Source organism: Juglans microcarpa x Juglans regia, chromosome 5D (assembly GCF_004785595.1).
Source record: "Juglans microcarpa x Juglans regia isolate MS1-56 chromosome 5D, Jm3101_v1.0, whole genome shotgun sequence".
Classification (NCBI taxonomy): domain Eukaryota; kingdom Viridiplantae; phylum Streptophyta; class Magnoliopsida; order Fagales; family Juglandaceae; genus Juglans; species Juglans microcarpa x Juglans regia.
In genome coordinates, this window is record NC_054602.1 from 10,978,064 (window position 1) to 10,996,324 (window position 18,261).

The window sequence follows — 18,261 nt, forward strand, 5'->3', positions numbered from 1 at the left end:
GTTTTAGATACTGGTGAGGTTTATGCCCCATTTGGATATAGAAACAATTTATCTCATCTCATCATTACAATTTTTTTAAATTTCTATACAAAATATAATAAACAATTCAATTTTTTCAAATCCTGAAAAAATAATAATATTAAAAAAATAATATTCTAATAATATTTTATTCAACTTTTATCTAAAACTATCTCATTTCATTATCTAAACGGAGCCTTAGTTATTGGATCATATCATTTCAGATAGTTGATAAATAATTATATATATACGCACAGAAACAATAGATTACCGCTTATTTAACTTCGAAACAGAAAATAAAAACCATCACATAGATCTAATAATAATAAGAAGAGGAATTCATAAATCATACAATCTCATATGCTAATATACTTAATTCTCAATCCGAATTTTATTAACAAAAACTCATCACAACAGAAAAAATTCAACGATTGCTGGGTTGTAAGCTTAAACTGGACTTAGAGATTGGGTCACTGGAGCTAAAAGTTAGTACTCGGTAGTGATAGGATGTAAGTTTTAAGATTTTGTTTGAGCTGAAAAAGAAAAATCAAGAGCCCAAGAGGAGATACCGGGCTTAAGCAGAGGATATCGTTGAAAATACCAAATAATCTAAATCATTACAAAAATTTCAAAAATGATATCATATTATTTCGGACTCAAATCAGTATTTCGGCCAGAATACCAGAATCCAATCGAAAAATGCTTTGAAATGGCCGAAATCTTGCTTGAAATGGAATACACCCTCAATCCGTGCCAATTACTGTTCTAAAATAGAAAACTTCGGACGGAATGAAACAAAATTAAAAGAAATTCTACTCATCATCTTCGCACTATATACCACATATAATTTTTTTAATAAATATGTAGTATATAAATGATGAGTAGAATAATTTAATTAATTTAATAATAAAAAAAAATCAGACTGTTTTAATCAGTTCTGAAAATTTGAGCCCAGCCCTCAATAACGGGCTTTTTAACCATTTATGGGCTGTGGCGCCGCCACCACATACCAAACAAATTCCCACTCAACGAAGGAAATCAGACTTCCACTCTGATTGGGATTTCAACCAGACACCGGCGGGCTCTCTATATATACAGCGAAGATCAACTCAAAGTTCATGTAATCTATTGTAGAGTATTTTCCAAATTTCTGTTTTAATCCTTTTTATACCCAAGTAGATCTCTCTTTCTTGATCGTCACGATGTCTGCAGTCTCTGGAGTTAAGAGGCCATTCGTGGAGGAACTTCCTCCATCGCCTGTTGTTTCCAAGAGGCTCCGTTGTTCTCCTCCAGCCTTGCGGTCTCATGAGTTTCACCCTCCCATGACCGCCCTCGTTGATCTGCTCCAGGGCCTGCTTTCTGACAAAGACGCCCAGCTTCACGAGATATCACTGCAAGAGCGTAAAGGTGATTTAGACGCTGCCATCAAGATTCTGCATGATATTCTGTTAGGGTCATCTGCATTAGCCACTGTTGATGAATCAAATCCGAGTCACCAGAAGAAAGTTGCTTCTCCGGGAAACCCATTGGCCCTCATGAAGAACCGTCCCAATGAGGGAGCCGAATTCATCGAGTTGCTTATCAAGGAACTGACGAATGCTAGAAGTGTGGAAGACGTCAAAGATCGCGCCGCGAAATTGCTTGGGAGTTCAGAGAAGACCGTCGTGAGTTCACAATGTTATGCCATGGTAGAAAGTCTTGGAAAAGAGAAGTCGATGTTGAAGGAGCAAGTTGAAAAGCTGAGGCAGGAGAATACCGTTCTCAGACGCACAGTGGTTATCCAGCACGAATGGCGCCAGGAAGAAAACGGGGATAAGGACATGGAGTTGCAATTTCTGAAGGAGTCGGTTCCTCAGTATAGGGAGCAACTGAGAAAACTTGAGGTGAAGAACCATGCATTGACGATGCATTTGAAGGCGGCTCAGAGAAAAGACTGATCAGTTCACGGAATCTTCACTCCCGATGTATTCTGAGATGATGAACATGAGTAATTCTATATGTAATTATGAAGTATATAAATATTGCATAATCATTTTAAAAAAGAATGAGATTAATTATTAAAAAATTAATTTTTTTATATCAATATTATATTTTATTCATTTTTTTTAAAATGATTATATATTGCATAATTCATAAATGTATATATCGTTTCACTTATAATTATAGAATACAAATCATGCAGTTTGTTTTAAAAAGTGAATAAATACTACATGAAAATTTTAATTTTTATACGACTTTTAAAGAAAGAACCCATAGCTATATGTCATATTACTCCACTGCACTACATGTTTAATTTGATGCTTAAACCCACAACCAGGTGACTCGGTTCGCGGGTCGCGGGTCGCAAAGAACTTCGATGGTGGCCGTATTCAATGGCGGTCTTTGGTTGTTGTATTCCATGTTTGACGCTTTGATGATGTTATGAAATGTTTTGTTCGTTTGATGAGGCTAGGAGCCTAGGTGGACGGTGGTCTGGACAATCCACTTGCCTATACGAACGGGTACAATCGTACAAGTGAGGAGGTGGGGGCAGTGAGTGAGGTCGCCACCTCTCACCTAAGTGGGGATGGGGATTGAGGAAGCGAGCTACATGCCCGTTCGGGGGCAGGTAACTACTAACAACCCTAATATATGGGATTTGTCTGTCATCATTAAGGTAGCTAGGAATTTGGGAAGAGTGGATTGTATAATAAGAAGATCTAGTTATTAGTAGTTTTCTATGATGTGAATAAATTCCGTAAACAACCGCTTCTCCTAATTTTTCTATCATGTATAGTTTTAGAATATTTCATAGAGATAGGCTCGTGCTAGCTTCCACTTTGTCCAGGCGTATCCACAATATCACTCTCTATAATCGTTCTAATAATAGGCGTACAAGATACAACGTTGAATATCATAAAAGATCTGGGTGTGTCTTTTCTAACACCAATTAATTTTAGGTGGATTGACAGTTCAATAGTTCGACAATCCTATTTAACTTTATATTTTTTTTCTCATTGACATTGTATTAATAAAACTTACCTTTTTTTCTGATATTTATTTATTTATTTATTTAAGTCAGTCATGGGTGTATATTGCACCACTAACACCACCATGTATAGGTCCAATTATGCCAACAGTCAATGTTTATAATGGACTGTTCCAAAACACCTTGACAAATAGACTAAATGAGGGAGAATTTACGTTAGAAACTATCAACTGCTAATATTAGAGTGTAAAGCAGAGAGACATTTCATGGTCTCCTCGTCCTTTTATTCATTCAAACTATCAACTTCGATTGTGTCATGGTCTCTTTCTACCGTAAATTCTCCCTCATTGCTATCCCAAAACTAGTTCCTCAAGAGCAACGGCTACCACGATCAACTAAAATATTCATACCTTTCTCTCAGCTTCAGCAGCGAAAACTTCTAGAGGTGCGGCTCGTCTCTGTTCTCCATGGCTGCACCAACCTCACCGAAATCAAACAAGTCCACGCCCACATCCTCCGCATGGGCCTTGAACAATGTTGCTACGTTCTCACCAAGCTTATACGTATACTCACTAGACTCCACGTTCCGGTTCACCCCTACCCTTACCTTGTCTTCCAACAGGTCAAGTCCCCAAACCCATTCCTCTGGACTGCTCTCATCCGCGGGTATGCCATCCAAGGTCCTTTTTCCGAATCGGTTGTTTTGTATAATCGCATGAGAAGGGAAGGTACCGGGCCAGTCTCGTTTACGTTCTCTGCACTTTTTAAGGCTTGCGGTGCAGTTCTTGACGTAAATTTAGGGAGACAAATCCATGCGCAAACAATTGTGATTGGTGGGTTTCATTCTGATTTGTATGTTGGCAATACTATGATAGATATGTATGTTAAATGCGGGTTTTTAAATTGTGGGCGCAAAGTGTTTGACGAAATGGGTGAAAGGGATGTGATTTCTTGGACCGAGTTGATTGTTGCTTATGCAAAGCATGGGGATATGGATTCGGCAGGGGAATTGTTTCAAGGGTTGCCTGTGAAGGATATGGTGGTGTGGACTGCAATGGTCACAGGCTATGCTCAAAATGCTAGGCCGAGGGAGGCGTTGCAGTGTTTCGAGAAAATGCAGGAGGTGGGTGTGGAGACCGATGATGTTACATTGGTTGGTGTCATTTCGGCTTGTGCACAATTGGGTGCGGCTAAGTATGCTAATTGGGTGCGGGACGTTGCTGAGAAATCGGGATTTGGGCCCACTGAGAATGTTGTTGTGGGATCTGCATTGATAGATATGTACTCAAAGTGTGGAAGTGTTGAGGAAGCATATAAGATTTTTGAAGGAATGAAGGAAAGGAATGTGTTTTCTTATAGTTCAATGATTGTGGGATTTGCGATGCATGGTTGTGCTCATGCAGCAATGCAGTTGTTTCATGAGATGTTGAAGACCGAGACAAGACCCAACAAAGTCACTTTTATTGGGGTGCTTACAGCGTGCAGCCATGCAGGCTTGGTTGAACAAGGTCAGCAATTATTTCTGACCATGGACAAATGTTTTGGTGTTTCTCCTTTGGCAGATCACTATGCTTGCATGGTAGATCTGCTTGGTCGGGCTGGACGGCTGGAAGAAGCACTTGAGCTTGTTGAAACAATGCCCATGGAACCCCACGGAGGTGTGTGGGGAGCACTGCTTGGAGCATGTCGCATCCATGGAAATCCTGACATTGCTCAGATTGCTGCTAACCATCTCTTTGAGCTTGAACCTAATGGTATTGGAAACTACATCTTGCTCTCTAACATATATGCATCGGCAGGTAGGTGGGATGATGTTTCTAGTTTGAGGAAGTTGATGAGAAAGAAGGGCTTGAAAAAGAATCCTGGGTGTAGCTGGGTTGAAGGAAAAAAGGGGGTAATTCACGAGTTCTATGCAGGTGATACGAGCCATCCAAAATCTATTGAGATTAAGCAGGCATTGGATGATCTTCTGGACATATTAAAGGCTCATGGGTACCAGCCAATACTAAGTTCTGTCACTTATGATGTTAGTAATGAAGAGAAGCAGCGTATACTGATGAGTCATAGTGAGAAGCTAGCCTTGGCATATGGGCTGCTCAGTACAGATGCCGGTTGCTCGATTAAGATCATGAAGAATGTCAGAATATGCGATGATTGCCATGCGTTCATGTGTAGTGCATCTCAAGCTACTGGGCGGGAGATTGTTATAAGGGATAACATGAGATTTCATCACTTTCATGATGGGGCATGCTCTTGCGGTAATTTTTGGTGATTGATGATGAAGGTCCAACACCAACCCCTTACAGTCCTTTATATGGGTGGATGTTGGTAATGTAATTGTTTTGCCCGTTGATACTCAAATATCCATGCTCCTCAATTGGTATGATGTATGTGAGCAGCCGCCTAGAAAACCTCTTCTGGAACAGTTATTTCTGAATTTGCATTAGCCGGCTTCTTTTGTGGCTAATGCAACCTTCGAGATTTTTGGTCTATGAAAAAGCAAATTACGATGACGAAACAGTTCTGATTGTTCACACAGCTTTCTTTACTGGACATCTTTCTCTTTTCACTAGTGAACTAGGACATCGACAAAATTCGTTATGTCAAAGGTTACTATTTGGTACTACAAGAGGACAAACTTATGGACCAGTATGCCGATTTTCATCAATGTGGGAACGTCAAATAGAACACTTGAATTGCGACTCTCCTTTGAATCAATAAGTTTGCGCTTTGGAGGAGGTAATTCCTGTAATGGTAGTGAATTGTTTTTCGTTTTTGGCGGTGAATTGTTTTTCTCTACGCTTTAATCACTGTTAGCCAAGCCTTATTTGAATTCAAGCTCAAAGATTTCATTTGTTTGCATAACCGTTCTATGATCAGATATCTTAAATTTCAACTTCAATCTTTTTTTTTTTATTATTATTGAAAGTACAATTAATTATTTATTCGTTGTAGAAGTAAACGAATAAGAAGAACGAACAGTGATGACAAATATTTTGTGCAAATCAAGCAGATTGAGTTTATTTAGTCCAATGCCCAAGGTAGAAACAGATTGAATTTATTTAGTCAATAACTAATGTGGAGAATTTGCAAAATCTTGGCGTTTTATATTTGCAAAATTCTTTGGCTGTTTGCCAACAAATATGCATAATTTAGATGTACCTTTAGGCGTGATGAATAGCAGGCTTAGGAACTGCCATACTTGCAAAAAAAAAAAAATTATATTTTTCATACTTTGGGGTTCTTAAAAGTGTTTTATTGAGAAAAAAAGCAATTGATATTTCTCAAATGAATATGAGCACATAATTGAAAATGAGCTTACAAAGGCAGATGCTTTTACTCATTGAGCTTTATGATGACTAGTGTTCACTACTCAACCATTTTTACAACTTCGAAATATGTATATGTAAAGAAATGTCACCAGATTCTAGAGCCGAAGATTGAATTTAATGATGTTTCTGTCCTGGTAAAATTATTGGCTTTGTATGCTTATGAGGCTCTTGGGTTATGCAGTGGAGATAGTGGCAGTGAGTAAGATGTTCAAATTACTTAAGCTAATCAGGCTCATGAAGCTGCCCCTTGTGACAAAATCAATGGATTGAGGAAGCTTGGTATGGAATATTTTGATGAAGAGGATGATGGTATATCATCTGCATAAGGATGATGCATCTTTCTTTTTGCCTTTTCAGGGGCTATTTTTGGGGTGGGAGGAGGGGGGGGTATGCTGTTATACCCTGTTTTATGTTGCAGGTGTCAAACTAGACTATCAAAATGTTAGTCAGTGTTAACCTTAAACGTTGTTAAATTAATGAAATTGAGTTATTTGCATAAATTCCTTGGTAAGTGATTTTTATTTTGGATATGATTAGTCGAAAATCTGTACGGCCTTGTTGTGCACATATTAACAAGACCCTGCTGGGTTGTATAATGTCTGAGATAAGTTTTACAAACTTCCAATAAATTTCTTCTGGTCTCACTTTCCTTTAGCTATCATTAGAAATCCAAAATATCGATGTTTTGTTTCTGTTCTTGGAAAAAGAAAATATGACCCTTTTTTCATCGATCATCAGAGGAAAAAGTAAAAACACAAACAGTGACAAATGCAAGTAAAATCATCTGAAGAAAATGAGTTCTTGAGAAAATGATTTCTGTAAATTACAAGATGGTATGGATTACGGTGAATATACCTATCAGAAAGTGCCATCTCACACTTGTTGACTTATATATTGACTTTACATGGGACATGCGTATTAGTTTCATCAAAGGCAATCTCCAAAATTTTGCTAAAAGTATGTATTTTGCATAAAACCAAAACCATTTATTAGTTCATATTGGATTAGTTAAAATAATAATATAATAATATTTTTTAATGATAATATTTTTAATTTATTTTTTCATATTTTGTAACTATACTAATCATATATTAATTAATAATTTAATAACTCAATATTTTATCCAGCATCCCAATGTGAAAGGCCAAACCGAGTAGGAAGAAAATAAGCAATATCTCAATGTGCAGTTGGTATATATTTTTAGAAGGAAAACTCTATTTCCACAGAAGATATCTATCGAAATTCTTTATCGAATTTATTTTAATTTATTATTTAATGATTAAGTAAGTATTTTTAAATGAATATGTGATTTTTTTTATTTTTAAAAAATATTTAAATAGTTTAAAAAATAGTGAAAGAAAAGATAAAAAATATTAAAAAAAATTGTAGTGTTCAGTAGAAGATTTCTACCGAAATCTTCTGTGGACGTAGCAACGTTCTTTTTACAATAAAAAATTCTTTTAAAGATGAATATTTCCAAATTTAAAAGAAATTTTGGTGGTATTCAAGCCCATATGTAGAGCTTTTTTATTTTAACTACTCTAATATAAACTATGTTATTAATATTTAGCTAAATTTTAGATATACATTGATATTTGGCTAAATCAATACCAATGCTTAAAAAGAAACAAGATTCATTTTTAGACTTATCTCTTCCCCTTCCGGGGCCCGAATCTGTGTTTTGCCGAGACAAACAAATAATAATGGTATGTTTGCAAACTTAGGGATCTGTGTAATTTAGAACTATGGGGTTTGGAGATGGATTGAAGTTATTTGGGTCATGGCCAAGTGGTTTGTCTATCTCTGATAAAACATTATTTTTTTAATATTATTTTTATATTAAAATTTAAAAAAATTAAATTATTTTTATGTACAAATTTAAAAAAATTATAATAATTAGATAAAATTAACATTTAAAATGATTTGTATAACAAGAAGCCCCAAAACCAAACACTTGGCGTCCCCAACAGGGAAAAAGAGCTGTCACTTGGAGCGGCCCCTCTTCTCTCATGTCAGAAACAAGAATAATAATAGATTTACTATCCTTTTATCACTATTTTATTATTAGACATTATATTTGAAATTTTTATTTTTTTCTTTTAAACATTTTTTTAACATATTTAATTATTAAAAAAAATTAAAAAATATATTTTATTAATAATCACTTTCTTAACTATTAAGTAAAAATAAAATAAAAAATAAATAAAAAGAATAGTAAATAAGTGATATAAAATATTAAGCCTATCTTTATCTCAAAAACAATAATTTACAGATACGGACAAGCAGGTAGTACGAAACATATATAAAATAAATAATAAATCTATATCTTCTTATAAGCTAACAAGTGGTGATTTACATGATATAAAAAAAAAGTTTTGAATTCTAATTCTAACTTTACATTATATCTCATTTAATTAAATATTCTACTTATTAAATCATCTATTAAGAAAGAGTTTGATATATATAAAGGAAAATGTTAAAATATAAAATTAATATTTTTTTATCGGTTTAAATTTTTGGTACACATGTAGTTTTCTTTGTTTCTTTATTTTATATATAGTACAAGGAGGTTGTTTTCCTTTGTTTCTTTACGCAGAACTTACGTTGGATTTGATTTTACTTTTACACACAAAAAGTAAAGGACAGAACAAACGATATCTACCACTCGCAAAACAAAAGTACTGTAGTAGGGCCCCAAATTTAATCCTGTTTCAGACTTTCAAGATTCTGCATTAACTCTATGTACTTCCAGCAAGGACGACATGTCTATGAACACTTTTTTTGATGACGTGTCTATAAACACTACACAAATCATCACTCTACTTGAATGAAATTAACAAGTAGGGCTAAAAAAACCTCTCAGAGCATCTATTGCATAAAATGTAATCATAATAGATGAATCAAATTCTAAATAATTAAAATTTAATTACAATTTCAAAAAAATTTTTAAATTTAAAAGTAACTATATATACATTAAATATATATTTTATCAATTATTTCTCTTTCTTTTTATCATATATTTTATCACAATGGCTGGGTTTATATACACGGATTTATGTGTTGGGGTTGAATTTATCCATTGATATATTAATTTGATTTAGTGACATATTAATTTAATTAGAATATGATTACTAATTAATATATAATAGGTAGAATAGAAAAATATGATAAAATAAAATAAATTATTAATTAAAAAAATTAAATATGTTTGAAATTATTAATTACTCATTACTATATAATGAATAAATAGATAATCTAATGTAGAGATTTGATGTGAATAGTCAAAACTAAATTCATCTTATATTATTTTATTGTTATATAATGAAAAAATAGTTATTCTAATGTGGAGATTTATATGAATAAAATAGTCAAAAGTCAAATTTTTCTTACATTCATAAAAAATGTCCTTTACCTTTAGCTAATCCATTGAGGATGCTCTCATGCATGTTGGCCATGAACGCGCGTAAAACCATCCTCATAAGTAGGAGTGTACAGGAACCGTCAGAACCGGCCGTGAACCGATCGCCGGAGCATGGAACCATCCGGAACAAGCAAAGAAATGATCGACAGTTGAGATAAAACCAATATCGGCGGTTCGGCGCCGGTTTGAACTCCTGAGAAACTGCTGAACCAGTCGATCCAATCTATTTATATATTTCTTTTGAATATATGTATATAAAACGACGTCATTTCACTTAAATGAGTGAAACGACAACGTTTTAGAGGCTGAAAGTGAAAAAAATATATATAATAAAACGGTGCCATTTCAAAATGACTTAATAACCCCCCCCCCCCCCTCCCCCCCTCCCACCCACTTCTTCTTCCCCACGTCGTCTTCTTCCATGACAGCAATAGCGTGAGGCTTTTTTCTCGTAACCTCAGTTACTCCCCTCCTTCACATAAGAAGCCGACGGTAGAACGAAGACCGCACAGACGCACGTTGAGACCGATATGATTGATTTTCTCTCCCCAAACCCACGGTTTCGGCCGGTTCTATAGACCCATGGCAGACGTCGGTGGTGTATCGGTTTCGCGCCGAAACCGACACCGAACCTATCGGTGTAAAGCCCTACTCATAAGTGGGATAAACATGTACCCTTTCAATCATTTTGGATTAGTAGATCCCGCTTTAAACACTCTCTTACTCAAATGGGATGAATAAATATCTACAAAGTGAAAATAGCTGAAACTAAATAGAAAGTAAAAAGACATTTTTGAGTGGAGTTAAATATGAGAAAGAAAAACAATTGTTATTATTTTATTAGTGTCTGAGAACAAAATCTTGACTAATATCGATAGTGCACAAGCTCTCGACAAAGAGTTTTCCACAAATGAACCCAAAGAAAGAAAAATAATATAAACTCCACAAAAAATCTGCTCAATGTTGTGAGAGTTAGATCTGTCTCCCAGATTTTGAATATTCAGAATCTTAGAACTTCCATCTATTGAAATTAGAAAAATTACAGCTATTTGCAACTATATATGGGACTTGGGAGTGCAAATGACTTGGCATCATGTGCTGCTATAGCTACAACTGAAACAAAGAAGGCTAGCTAATTACAGGGTGGAGATACTAAACTATTGGAAAAAACTCAACAAAAGCATAATGGAACAAACTTTTTTGTTCTTAATTATGTGAACAACTTTGAGAAGGAAAAAAGAGAGAGAATTGCTTAGCTATAGATTCCTAACCCGACATCAAAGACAGGAATGCTAGCTTTAGCAAAACAACAGTTACAAGATGCTTCTCTTTCCACTGCATAAATAACATTTAGGAACAATTGGTTGAGAGACCAATTCTACGTTTGTTTGAGTACTGAGGTTTACAACTTTACCTAAACAAACTGGATCAGTCTCCCAAGTACAACAGCAGCCGCTATAAGTTTCCACCACATGATGGAGATCGGATTGTGCTTGGACAGCATAGGTGCTGAAGAGACCAAGGACCTGAAATACCAAATGACATATTAGTTTATTCTTGATAACGTACGTAAAAATGCATATACACCAACATTTTGAGATGTAGCATCTCAAACTCTTAAGGCCACCAAATACATACCCATATGCGTAGACGCATTTTCCATAACCTGTAACAGAAAGACATTGTGTGTAAATATAACCATCTTTCTTAAAGACATCAGTCATGTCAGCTGATCACAATGATTGGATGAATTAGCTCTTGCATGCCAGAAAAATAGACGATAAGGAATAATTCATGATAGACACTAAAATTATTGCAATCTAAAATGTCAACTATATAGTACTACTGCTCTTCCAATCTTCAAATGAACCTGTTGTACTCTTGTAAACCAAGTGCGTGCATGCCCAACCCAAGTACTTAGAGAACTAACAGTATAGCTACCGTACCAAAAGAATAAAAATCTCAAACGGAGTTCTGTTTCTTTTTTTTAAGAGTTGAATTTGATAGGCCTTATTGAGACAGCTGTAAAATCTTCCAAGACTAAGGCCAAACTCAACAGATGAAGATCCAGGAATTTTCAACAGGCTTGAACCTCCAAGGCAAGGAACTTGATACCAAATTTAACCAAACTAAGAAGAAAATTACTTTTTAAGTGTAAAACCTCTGCATACATACTTTTCTATGGCTATTTTTGAACTTATTACTCCCAAACCCTTTCCATTATTATAGTTGTATGTGTGTGTGTGCGCGCGCGTGTGTTTGTATTTTAACGATTAGCTGGAGGAAAGAAGATAGAGTCAAAACGTACTTGGGTTGGTTTTAGTTACAGTGGCAGTTCCTCCAAAATTGCAAGCAATATCAGAATTCCCGTTCTGTTGGTAATAGTTGTTAAAAGCATAGGATGCACGAGATAAGAGAGTGTCCGGCTCAGAACATGCTCCACCCTCTTGAATTTCTCTGCAGTCTGCCATCCCCAGTCCACAGGCCCAGTCTAATGCATTCTTCAAATCAACTTGGGAAGCCCCGGCAAGGGCCACGCACCATGTCGTGCCATCAAGGAAAGTTGTGTTGCCTTCAGGAGGTGACAATGTTGTCACTGGAATTGCTGTATCTGCCTTCTCTTGCACTACTGAGTCCGCTGTCAAAACTATATATTTTGTGAAGGGAAAAACATTAGAGATGATATATGGTAATTCATAACTCAAAAGTAATTTAAAACCTTGATAGTTTGCAGAAGGATTAAAATAGGAGCCCGGATAATTGCATGCAACAATTAAATACTATTAGTTTTCACAAACACAGAGTATCTGTACCCCAAAAAAGGGCCAACTCAGGATTTTATTCATTTAAGGGGTCAACCTAATGAGTTCATGACAATTTAAATAATATTGAAACATTATACCGATCAAAAAGTTATAAACAACATTTTTTCATATAGTACTTATATTGTCTTACACTCTTATATCTGAAAAGGACACACATGAATATTTTGTGAATCTGAACATAGCCATTTACAAAAAAGAAGGCAAAAATATAAACTTCCCATCACAGTAGGGCCACAATGCTTTTTTTTTTTTTTTTTTTTTTTTTTTTTTTTTTTTTTTATAATTAATAAGAGATTTATTACCATAAATAGGAATAGCCCAAGTACAAAAGAGAGAAAATACCTACATACAACGACTAAAAGGGAAGCAATTCATAACAGTTCATTACAATGGCCTTAACCCATAGACGTAGAGTTTTAAAGAAAAATTCCCTAAGTTCTTCCATCGATCGTTCTTTGTCTTCAAAACATCTCTCGTTCCTTTCTAGCCAAAGACACCATATCAAACACGAAGGGAGTAGGGCCACAATGTTCTAGACGATCAACTTTGTGCTTGATGTTAAAACTTTGAACTATTTCTTTTCAAATACATACAACTTAATAGTTTGTAAGAAGATATCATCGTTTTGCTATATTTTTTGGGGAAAAAACTTCAGAATAAAGTTTTTTCTAATCTTTTCAATAAACTTCAGAATAAAGTTAGATATAAGATTTTCAATTTTCTTTTCATTATTCTAGAATAAAGCTATGAATTGTTAATACCTACTTTTTGGGAATTTTCAAGTACATCAATCTTTCACAGTGAAAGGAAGCACGTACAATGAATTGTCAAGACGTTCACCATAAATTGCCAGAAAATTCAATTGAACCCCGGACTTAACAGTGGGGCTGTGGGTGGTATGGTCGATCGAGGATTGTAAACAATGATTGTATAATACAGCAACATCATGATCAAGTACGCAGGTTTGGGGGCAAAGACAAGATGAGATTTCTCATCCCATCTCATCATTACAACTTTTTTAAGTTTCTACATAAAATATAATAAACAATTCAACTTTTTCAAATCTCAATTAAATTTTTTCAAATCTCAAAATAATAATAATATTTTAAATTAATATTTTAAACTTTCATCTAAAATAAAAAATTCTTATCTCACTCTCCAAACCTACCAGTATCTGCATGGGGTCCATTACTTTTAATCTTGCCGCAACAAGCTTTTTAACTGCTATTAACTGTCCTTAGGAACATCTTTAGTGATGCTTAATAATAAAAAAATTTCGTTCCAGCAGCAGATAGATTTGGGGTTCGTGTAGATAGCATCCACTAAGGTGCACTCGGGAAGCAAAGTGTAGGATCCCCACAACCTTTTTTCCTTTCATATATATCTTAAGCCTAAGGCATCGTCAATCTATTTCACACCGAACAATTAAAAATTAGATTGATGTCTTCCACTTGGTTGGCAAGTAATAAGAGTGTTTTCTGGACAGCATTGTAGTTTCTTATAATAATAAGAATTTTTCATAAATGAAAAATAGAGCTAAAAAAGTGTGCAAAATAAACCGAAAATCTTTTCTATATTCCCGGAAGAGAGTATATTTTATATACATATATTGATAAGTAAAAAGACAAAATATATATATATATATAATTCCACAGATAAATCCTCACATTGGCAACCAAATGTGATTACAAACAAATAAGTGCTACATCCGTAAAAAGATTCAAGTAAATCTAAAAATTGACATAATTTCATATGATACGTTAAATTTACTTTATAAAAAGAGCGTAGCTTGTGAATTTATTTTGTGAGATCTGTCTGTGACTAAAACAATATTTGAAAATGCGGAATACTAGAAAATTTTTAATTGGTACATAAATCCTAACAGATGGGGAAACCATATGGTTATATATTAAACTTAGAACTCTAACTCAGCTAGCTAGAGATAAAGTTGTAATATTTGAGTATATCGCGTGTGTGAGGAGTTGTCTCCTCCGATGTAAAGATCGAAAAGGAAATAGTCTTATATCCACTAACTAGTGTAAGAAAATCTAGGTGTTGCAGAGTTACAAACAAACAGTGTCTTGATTGATGAACTTCAAGTGCTAAGTTTTTGAAAAGAAGACGAGGATAATGAAATGAATAACGCAACTGTAAAGAAAAATAATACAGAAAACGTATAACTGCAACACACATTACGTACCCAAGAAAAAAAAAGTGACAACCAAACCAAGCCCGTGAAAAAGAATCGACGAAGTAACAGGAAAGAGTAAGTTTATGACAAGAAATGTATGTAGAAGATACCCAGATAGCATTCCAACAACAAAAGGCACTGCAAAGCCCATCCTTTCATCGACATGTTAGGTTGGTTCGTCTCACCCCTTCTGCCAAGAAAATGCCTTCCAAACCACCCACGTTTGCTCAAAGCTTGAAAACAAGATGTTCCAAGCACTCTTGCTAGATCTCAATGTTAATCTCGGTGAAGAATGAAGATGGAGCTAGCGAGAAGGGTGGAATATATGGCAAGACTTGTGTCGAGGAATCGGTAGTTTCTTGAAGGGAAAACCTATTCCCTTTTTTTTTCGCTTTTTTGAAAGTTCATCAAGAGGTATGATGAATGCTTCAGAAGCTAGGTACTACTTTTGACAGGACAGAGTAGAGCGGTGGATTCAGTTTTTAGGCTTATGCACAGTTTACACACTGACTTCAAATGCTTTGCTTTAACAAGGTGCATGGCAGAGACAACACAGTCCTGCAGCAATTCAGTTTCTCGCGATATTTTGACCTCCCCTGAAATTCCCCCAAGAAATATTTGGTTCAAAGACGACAACGCCGCGTTTGGAAAAGCACTATTCAGACACTATTTATCTCAACGTTTAAATACTATTTAAATATAAAAAAAATTTTTCTTATCAACTACTATTCATTATCCACGTACCTTACTAAAAACACTCTCAAACCCTATGAAAAAAAAACTATAGATGCAAGGTATGTGAATAAATATCTAAATATAAATATTTTTCGATTTCTCTTTCATTTTTTTTTATTTAATCGTTACTAATTATTATAAATTTTTTAAACTTTTATATAAAATAAAAAAATAATTCAATTTTTTTTAAATTTTAAAATAAAAATTATATTACATATTATATTATAATAATATTTTAACTTTATAATATCTTTATTCAATTTTTTCTATCTTTTTTTTGGAAACTCAACAAAAATCTAAGCTTAAACTATCTCACTACTATTTACAAACTATCTTATAACTATTTATAGATTTTTCATCTCATCTCATTTCATTTTACTATTCAAATGAGGCCTTATCTTTTATAAATTTTCAAAAATATTTTTATAAATCTCACCAATTTATAAATCTTTTTAGCTTAACACTTCTTTTTTTTAAAAAAAAAAAAAATAACCAAGATCTATTATGGAGAGATTGAACATAAATAAAATGATCATTTTTTTTTTTTAAGTATATATAGAAACAATAAATCATGGATTGGCCTTTTGGGCCTACCAAACTTAGCCACAACCCACCGGCCTAAAAGTTTATCGGACTGGTTTGGGCTTTTTCCATAGTTAAAGGCTTGAAGTTCAATTTGGATCCGACTTAAAATAACTATTAACAAAAAACAATAAAAAAAAATGGAGTCCGAAGTCCGAAACATAAGTAGAGACTACTTTAGAATTTATTTATTTATCCATTTTTCTGAGAATGAGACTTTAAAATTCAAGTAGTGATACTCAGACAGGAGGAAAAACGGGGTTTGCACGGAATGTGTCAATTTTTAGTTAGAATTTAATAGATATGATGATGCCGGCCATATATGACTTCCTCATTCGAGAATATAGTAGTTTATTGCATGGAATTAACCAAAGATTCAGGCTTTATTTGGAAATACAACGTCTATCAACAAAATTTTTTATTGGTTGGACTACAAATTTCAAGAAATGACCATAGACCCCATCGAGTTTTTTTCTTCTTCTAACATTAAGATTATAAATTAGAAGTTAAATATGAGATATCCATCATACTTTTCATCGAATTATTGATGAAACTCACTTGAGTTGATATATCTTTACACAAAAAAATAAAAATAGTAATGTGAGATACAGTCATGAGATGATGTACTGTAAGTCTCTTCGCGTATAATTTTTGGAAAAAAGAAGAGCTCAGAATATAAATAAATAAATTTTTTTATTTGTGTCTTAATTTATTCATTTTTTCCAAAAAGAGAACGTGAAATCTGTATATTTTAAGACTGTATAAATAGTTTTTTCAAAAAAAAAAAAAAAAAAAGGACCAAAAATCTCAAATTTCCAATTCCTTTTGGGAAGGAGGGGAGGCGTGGGAGACGGGGAAAATGAGGTCCTTAGAAATCTGTCCTTAGCGTGTCTCATGCAGGATGGGGATGTGGTTTTTGTTTTCTCATATATAGTAATATTGCTACTTATTTTAACTATCATGATCATTTTGTTATTTTTTGGAGTGGTATTAATTATTAAATTATTTAAGTTGTAGCCACGTTTACTTAATGTTTTATAAAATTTAATTACTAACTTATATATTGAAACCAAGATAATAAATATTATTTGTTTCGCTTATAATTTTGATCATAAAATACAGTAGTACGTATACAGTTGATGGTGCCATGGGAACTACTATATATGCTGAATTGTTGACAGAAAACACATCAGAGATCACACCATATGCAGATCATTTAAAAACAGCATCGGAGCATAGGGTCAACGATTCAAATAAAATACAAAAAGCGTGGGGTCAGTACTATTTATATTTTTCTTTCTTTTTCCTTTCAAATCCTAAACAAGAAAAGACATCTTCATGTGCATCAAGCTGCTGGGTCAGTCCCAATAACTTAAATATACAGAGAAATTAAAGAGAGAGTAATGACTGGGGTTGACGGATTGATCATGTACTGGTGTCTGTGTTTTACAGCAATGCAAAATGCAGATCATGATGATCAATATATAACACAAATCGCCTAGCTAGCTAGATATGCAAAATCAGATGCTTAGTTTCCATGACCCAGAACAATAATTTTATATAGAGTACTTATAAGCTTGTGGGGACAGAATCTAGTAGTTAGATGAGGAACCACTGAATTATGTATACAAAATCCGGCACACCTAGAAGCAATGTGAAACAGCTTCGGGAACATCAGGCGTGAATGCATATTTTTTTTTTTTATCTTTTAAAAAATGGTGATAAGAAAGAGGATCGGAACTCGTATTCCACAAACCAAAATTTTTCTATTTTTGGGTTGTTCTTGATACAGTCATTATGTATGATATTTTAAGTAGTTCCAAGGTTGAGAATTATTCTATGATCTAAGTACGTACTGTATTTTAATACTCATGATGAGGTCGTATAATATTGACATGCGAAGTTGGTTCTTATATATATATATATATATATATTATGTTAACGTTGCCGTTTTCAAGTACTACTAGTATTTATAATGTGTTTGTTTATATCATGTTGTTGTTGAGGATGAAGCTGTCCACTTGACATATTTTGTCCGTTTGTCGGCCTATCAAAACAGCGGGAATATTGGCTCTGTGTTTTGGCCTCTTATTTATTTTCTTTGACATATCCCATTTTTAGTGTTAATCTTTCATGCATCCTTCCCCTACTACTTATTGCAGTACTCTACTCATCATCATCATCATCGA

The 18,261-nt window shown here is 34.0% G+C and overlaps 3 protein-coding genes across 4 annotated transcripts; 2 read left to right on the forward strand and 1 right to left on the reverse strand.

Annotated features, from left to right (window-relative positions):
- Positions 1-1,220: 1,220 nt before the first annotated feature.
- LOC121265668 lies at positions 1,221-1,955 on the forward strand. Its single transcript, XM_041169356.1, has one exon. The coding sequence runs from the start codon at positions 1,221-1,223 to the stop codon at positions 1,953-1,955; it is 735 nt and encodes a 244-aa protein (XP_041025290.1).
- Positions 1,956-3,163: 1,208 nt separating this feature from the next.
- LOC121266219 (pentatricopeptide repeat-containing protein At5g44230) lies at positions 3,164-6,914 on the forward strand. 2 transcript variants are annotated; one of them, XM_041169990.1, is made up of 2 exons: positions 3,164-6,027; positions 6,500-6,914. In XM_041169990.1, the coding sequence occupies exon 1, from the start codon at positions 3,303-3,305 to the stop codon at positions 5,256-5,258; it is 1,956 nt and encodes a 651-aa protein (XP_041025924.1). In that variant the 5' UTR covers positions 3,164-3,302; the 3' UTR covers positions 5,259-6,027; positions 6,500-6,914. The 2 variants fall into 2 exon arrangements, with proteins under 2 accessions (XP_041025924.1, XP_041025923.1); XM_041169989.1 differs by having other exon boundaries at positions 3,164-5,725.
- Positions 6,915-10,927: 4,013 nt separating this feature from the next.
- Positions 10,928-15,210, reverse strand: LOC121266221 (glucan endo-1,3-beta-glucosidase 13-like). The gene is made up of 4 exons (XM_041169991.1): positions 14,866-15,210; positions 12,048-12,386; positions 11,378-11,405; positions 10,928-11,265 (listed from the first exon to the last, which is right to left on the reverse strand). The coding sequence occupies exons 1-4, from the start codon at positions 14,918-14,920 to the stop codon at positions 11,154-11,156; spliced, it is 534 nt and encodes a 177-aa protein (XP_041025925.1). The 5' UTR covers positions 14,921-15,210; the 3' UTR covers positions 10,928-11,153.
- Positions 15,211-18,261: the final 3,051 nt, after the last annotated feature.

Excerpts from the sequence above, each read along its gene's own strand:
- LOC121265668 (XM_041169356.1), top strand. The coding sequence starts at position 1,221 with ATGTCTGCAGTCTCTGGAGTTAAGAGGCCATTCGTGGAGGAACTTCCT.
- LOC121266219 (XM_041169990.1), top strand. The coding sequence starts at position 3,303 with ATGGTCTCTTTCTACCGTAAATTCTCCCTCATTGCTATCCCAAAACTA.
- LOC121266221 (XM_041169991.1), bottom strand. The coding sequence starts at position 14,920 with ATGTCGATGAAAGGATGGGCTTTGCAGTGCCTTTTGTTGTTGGAATGC. Across the intron at positions 11,406-12,047 it reads TGTAACTAAAACCAACCCAA|GTTATGGAAAATGCGTCTAC; the intron begins GTACGTTTTGAC and ends TTTCTGTTACAG. Across the intron at positions 11,266-11,377 it reads AAATGCGTCTACGCATATGG|GTCCTTGGTCTCTTCAGCAC; the intron begins GTATGTATTTGG and ends TTGGTATTTCAG.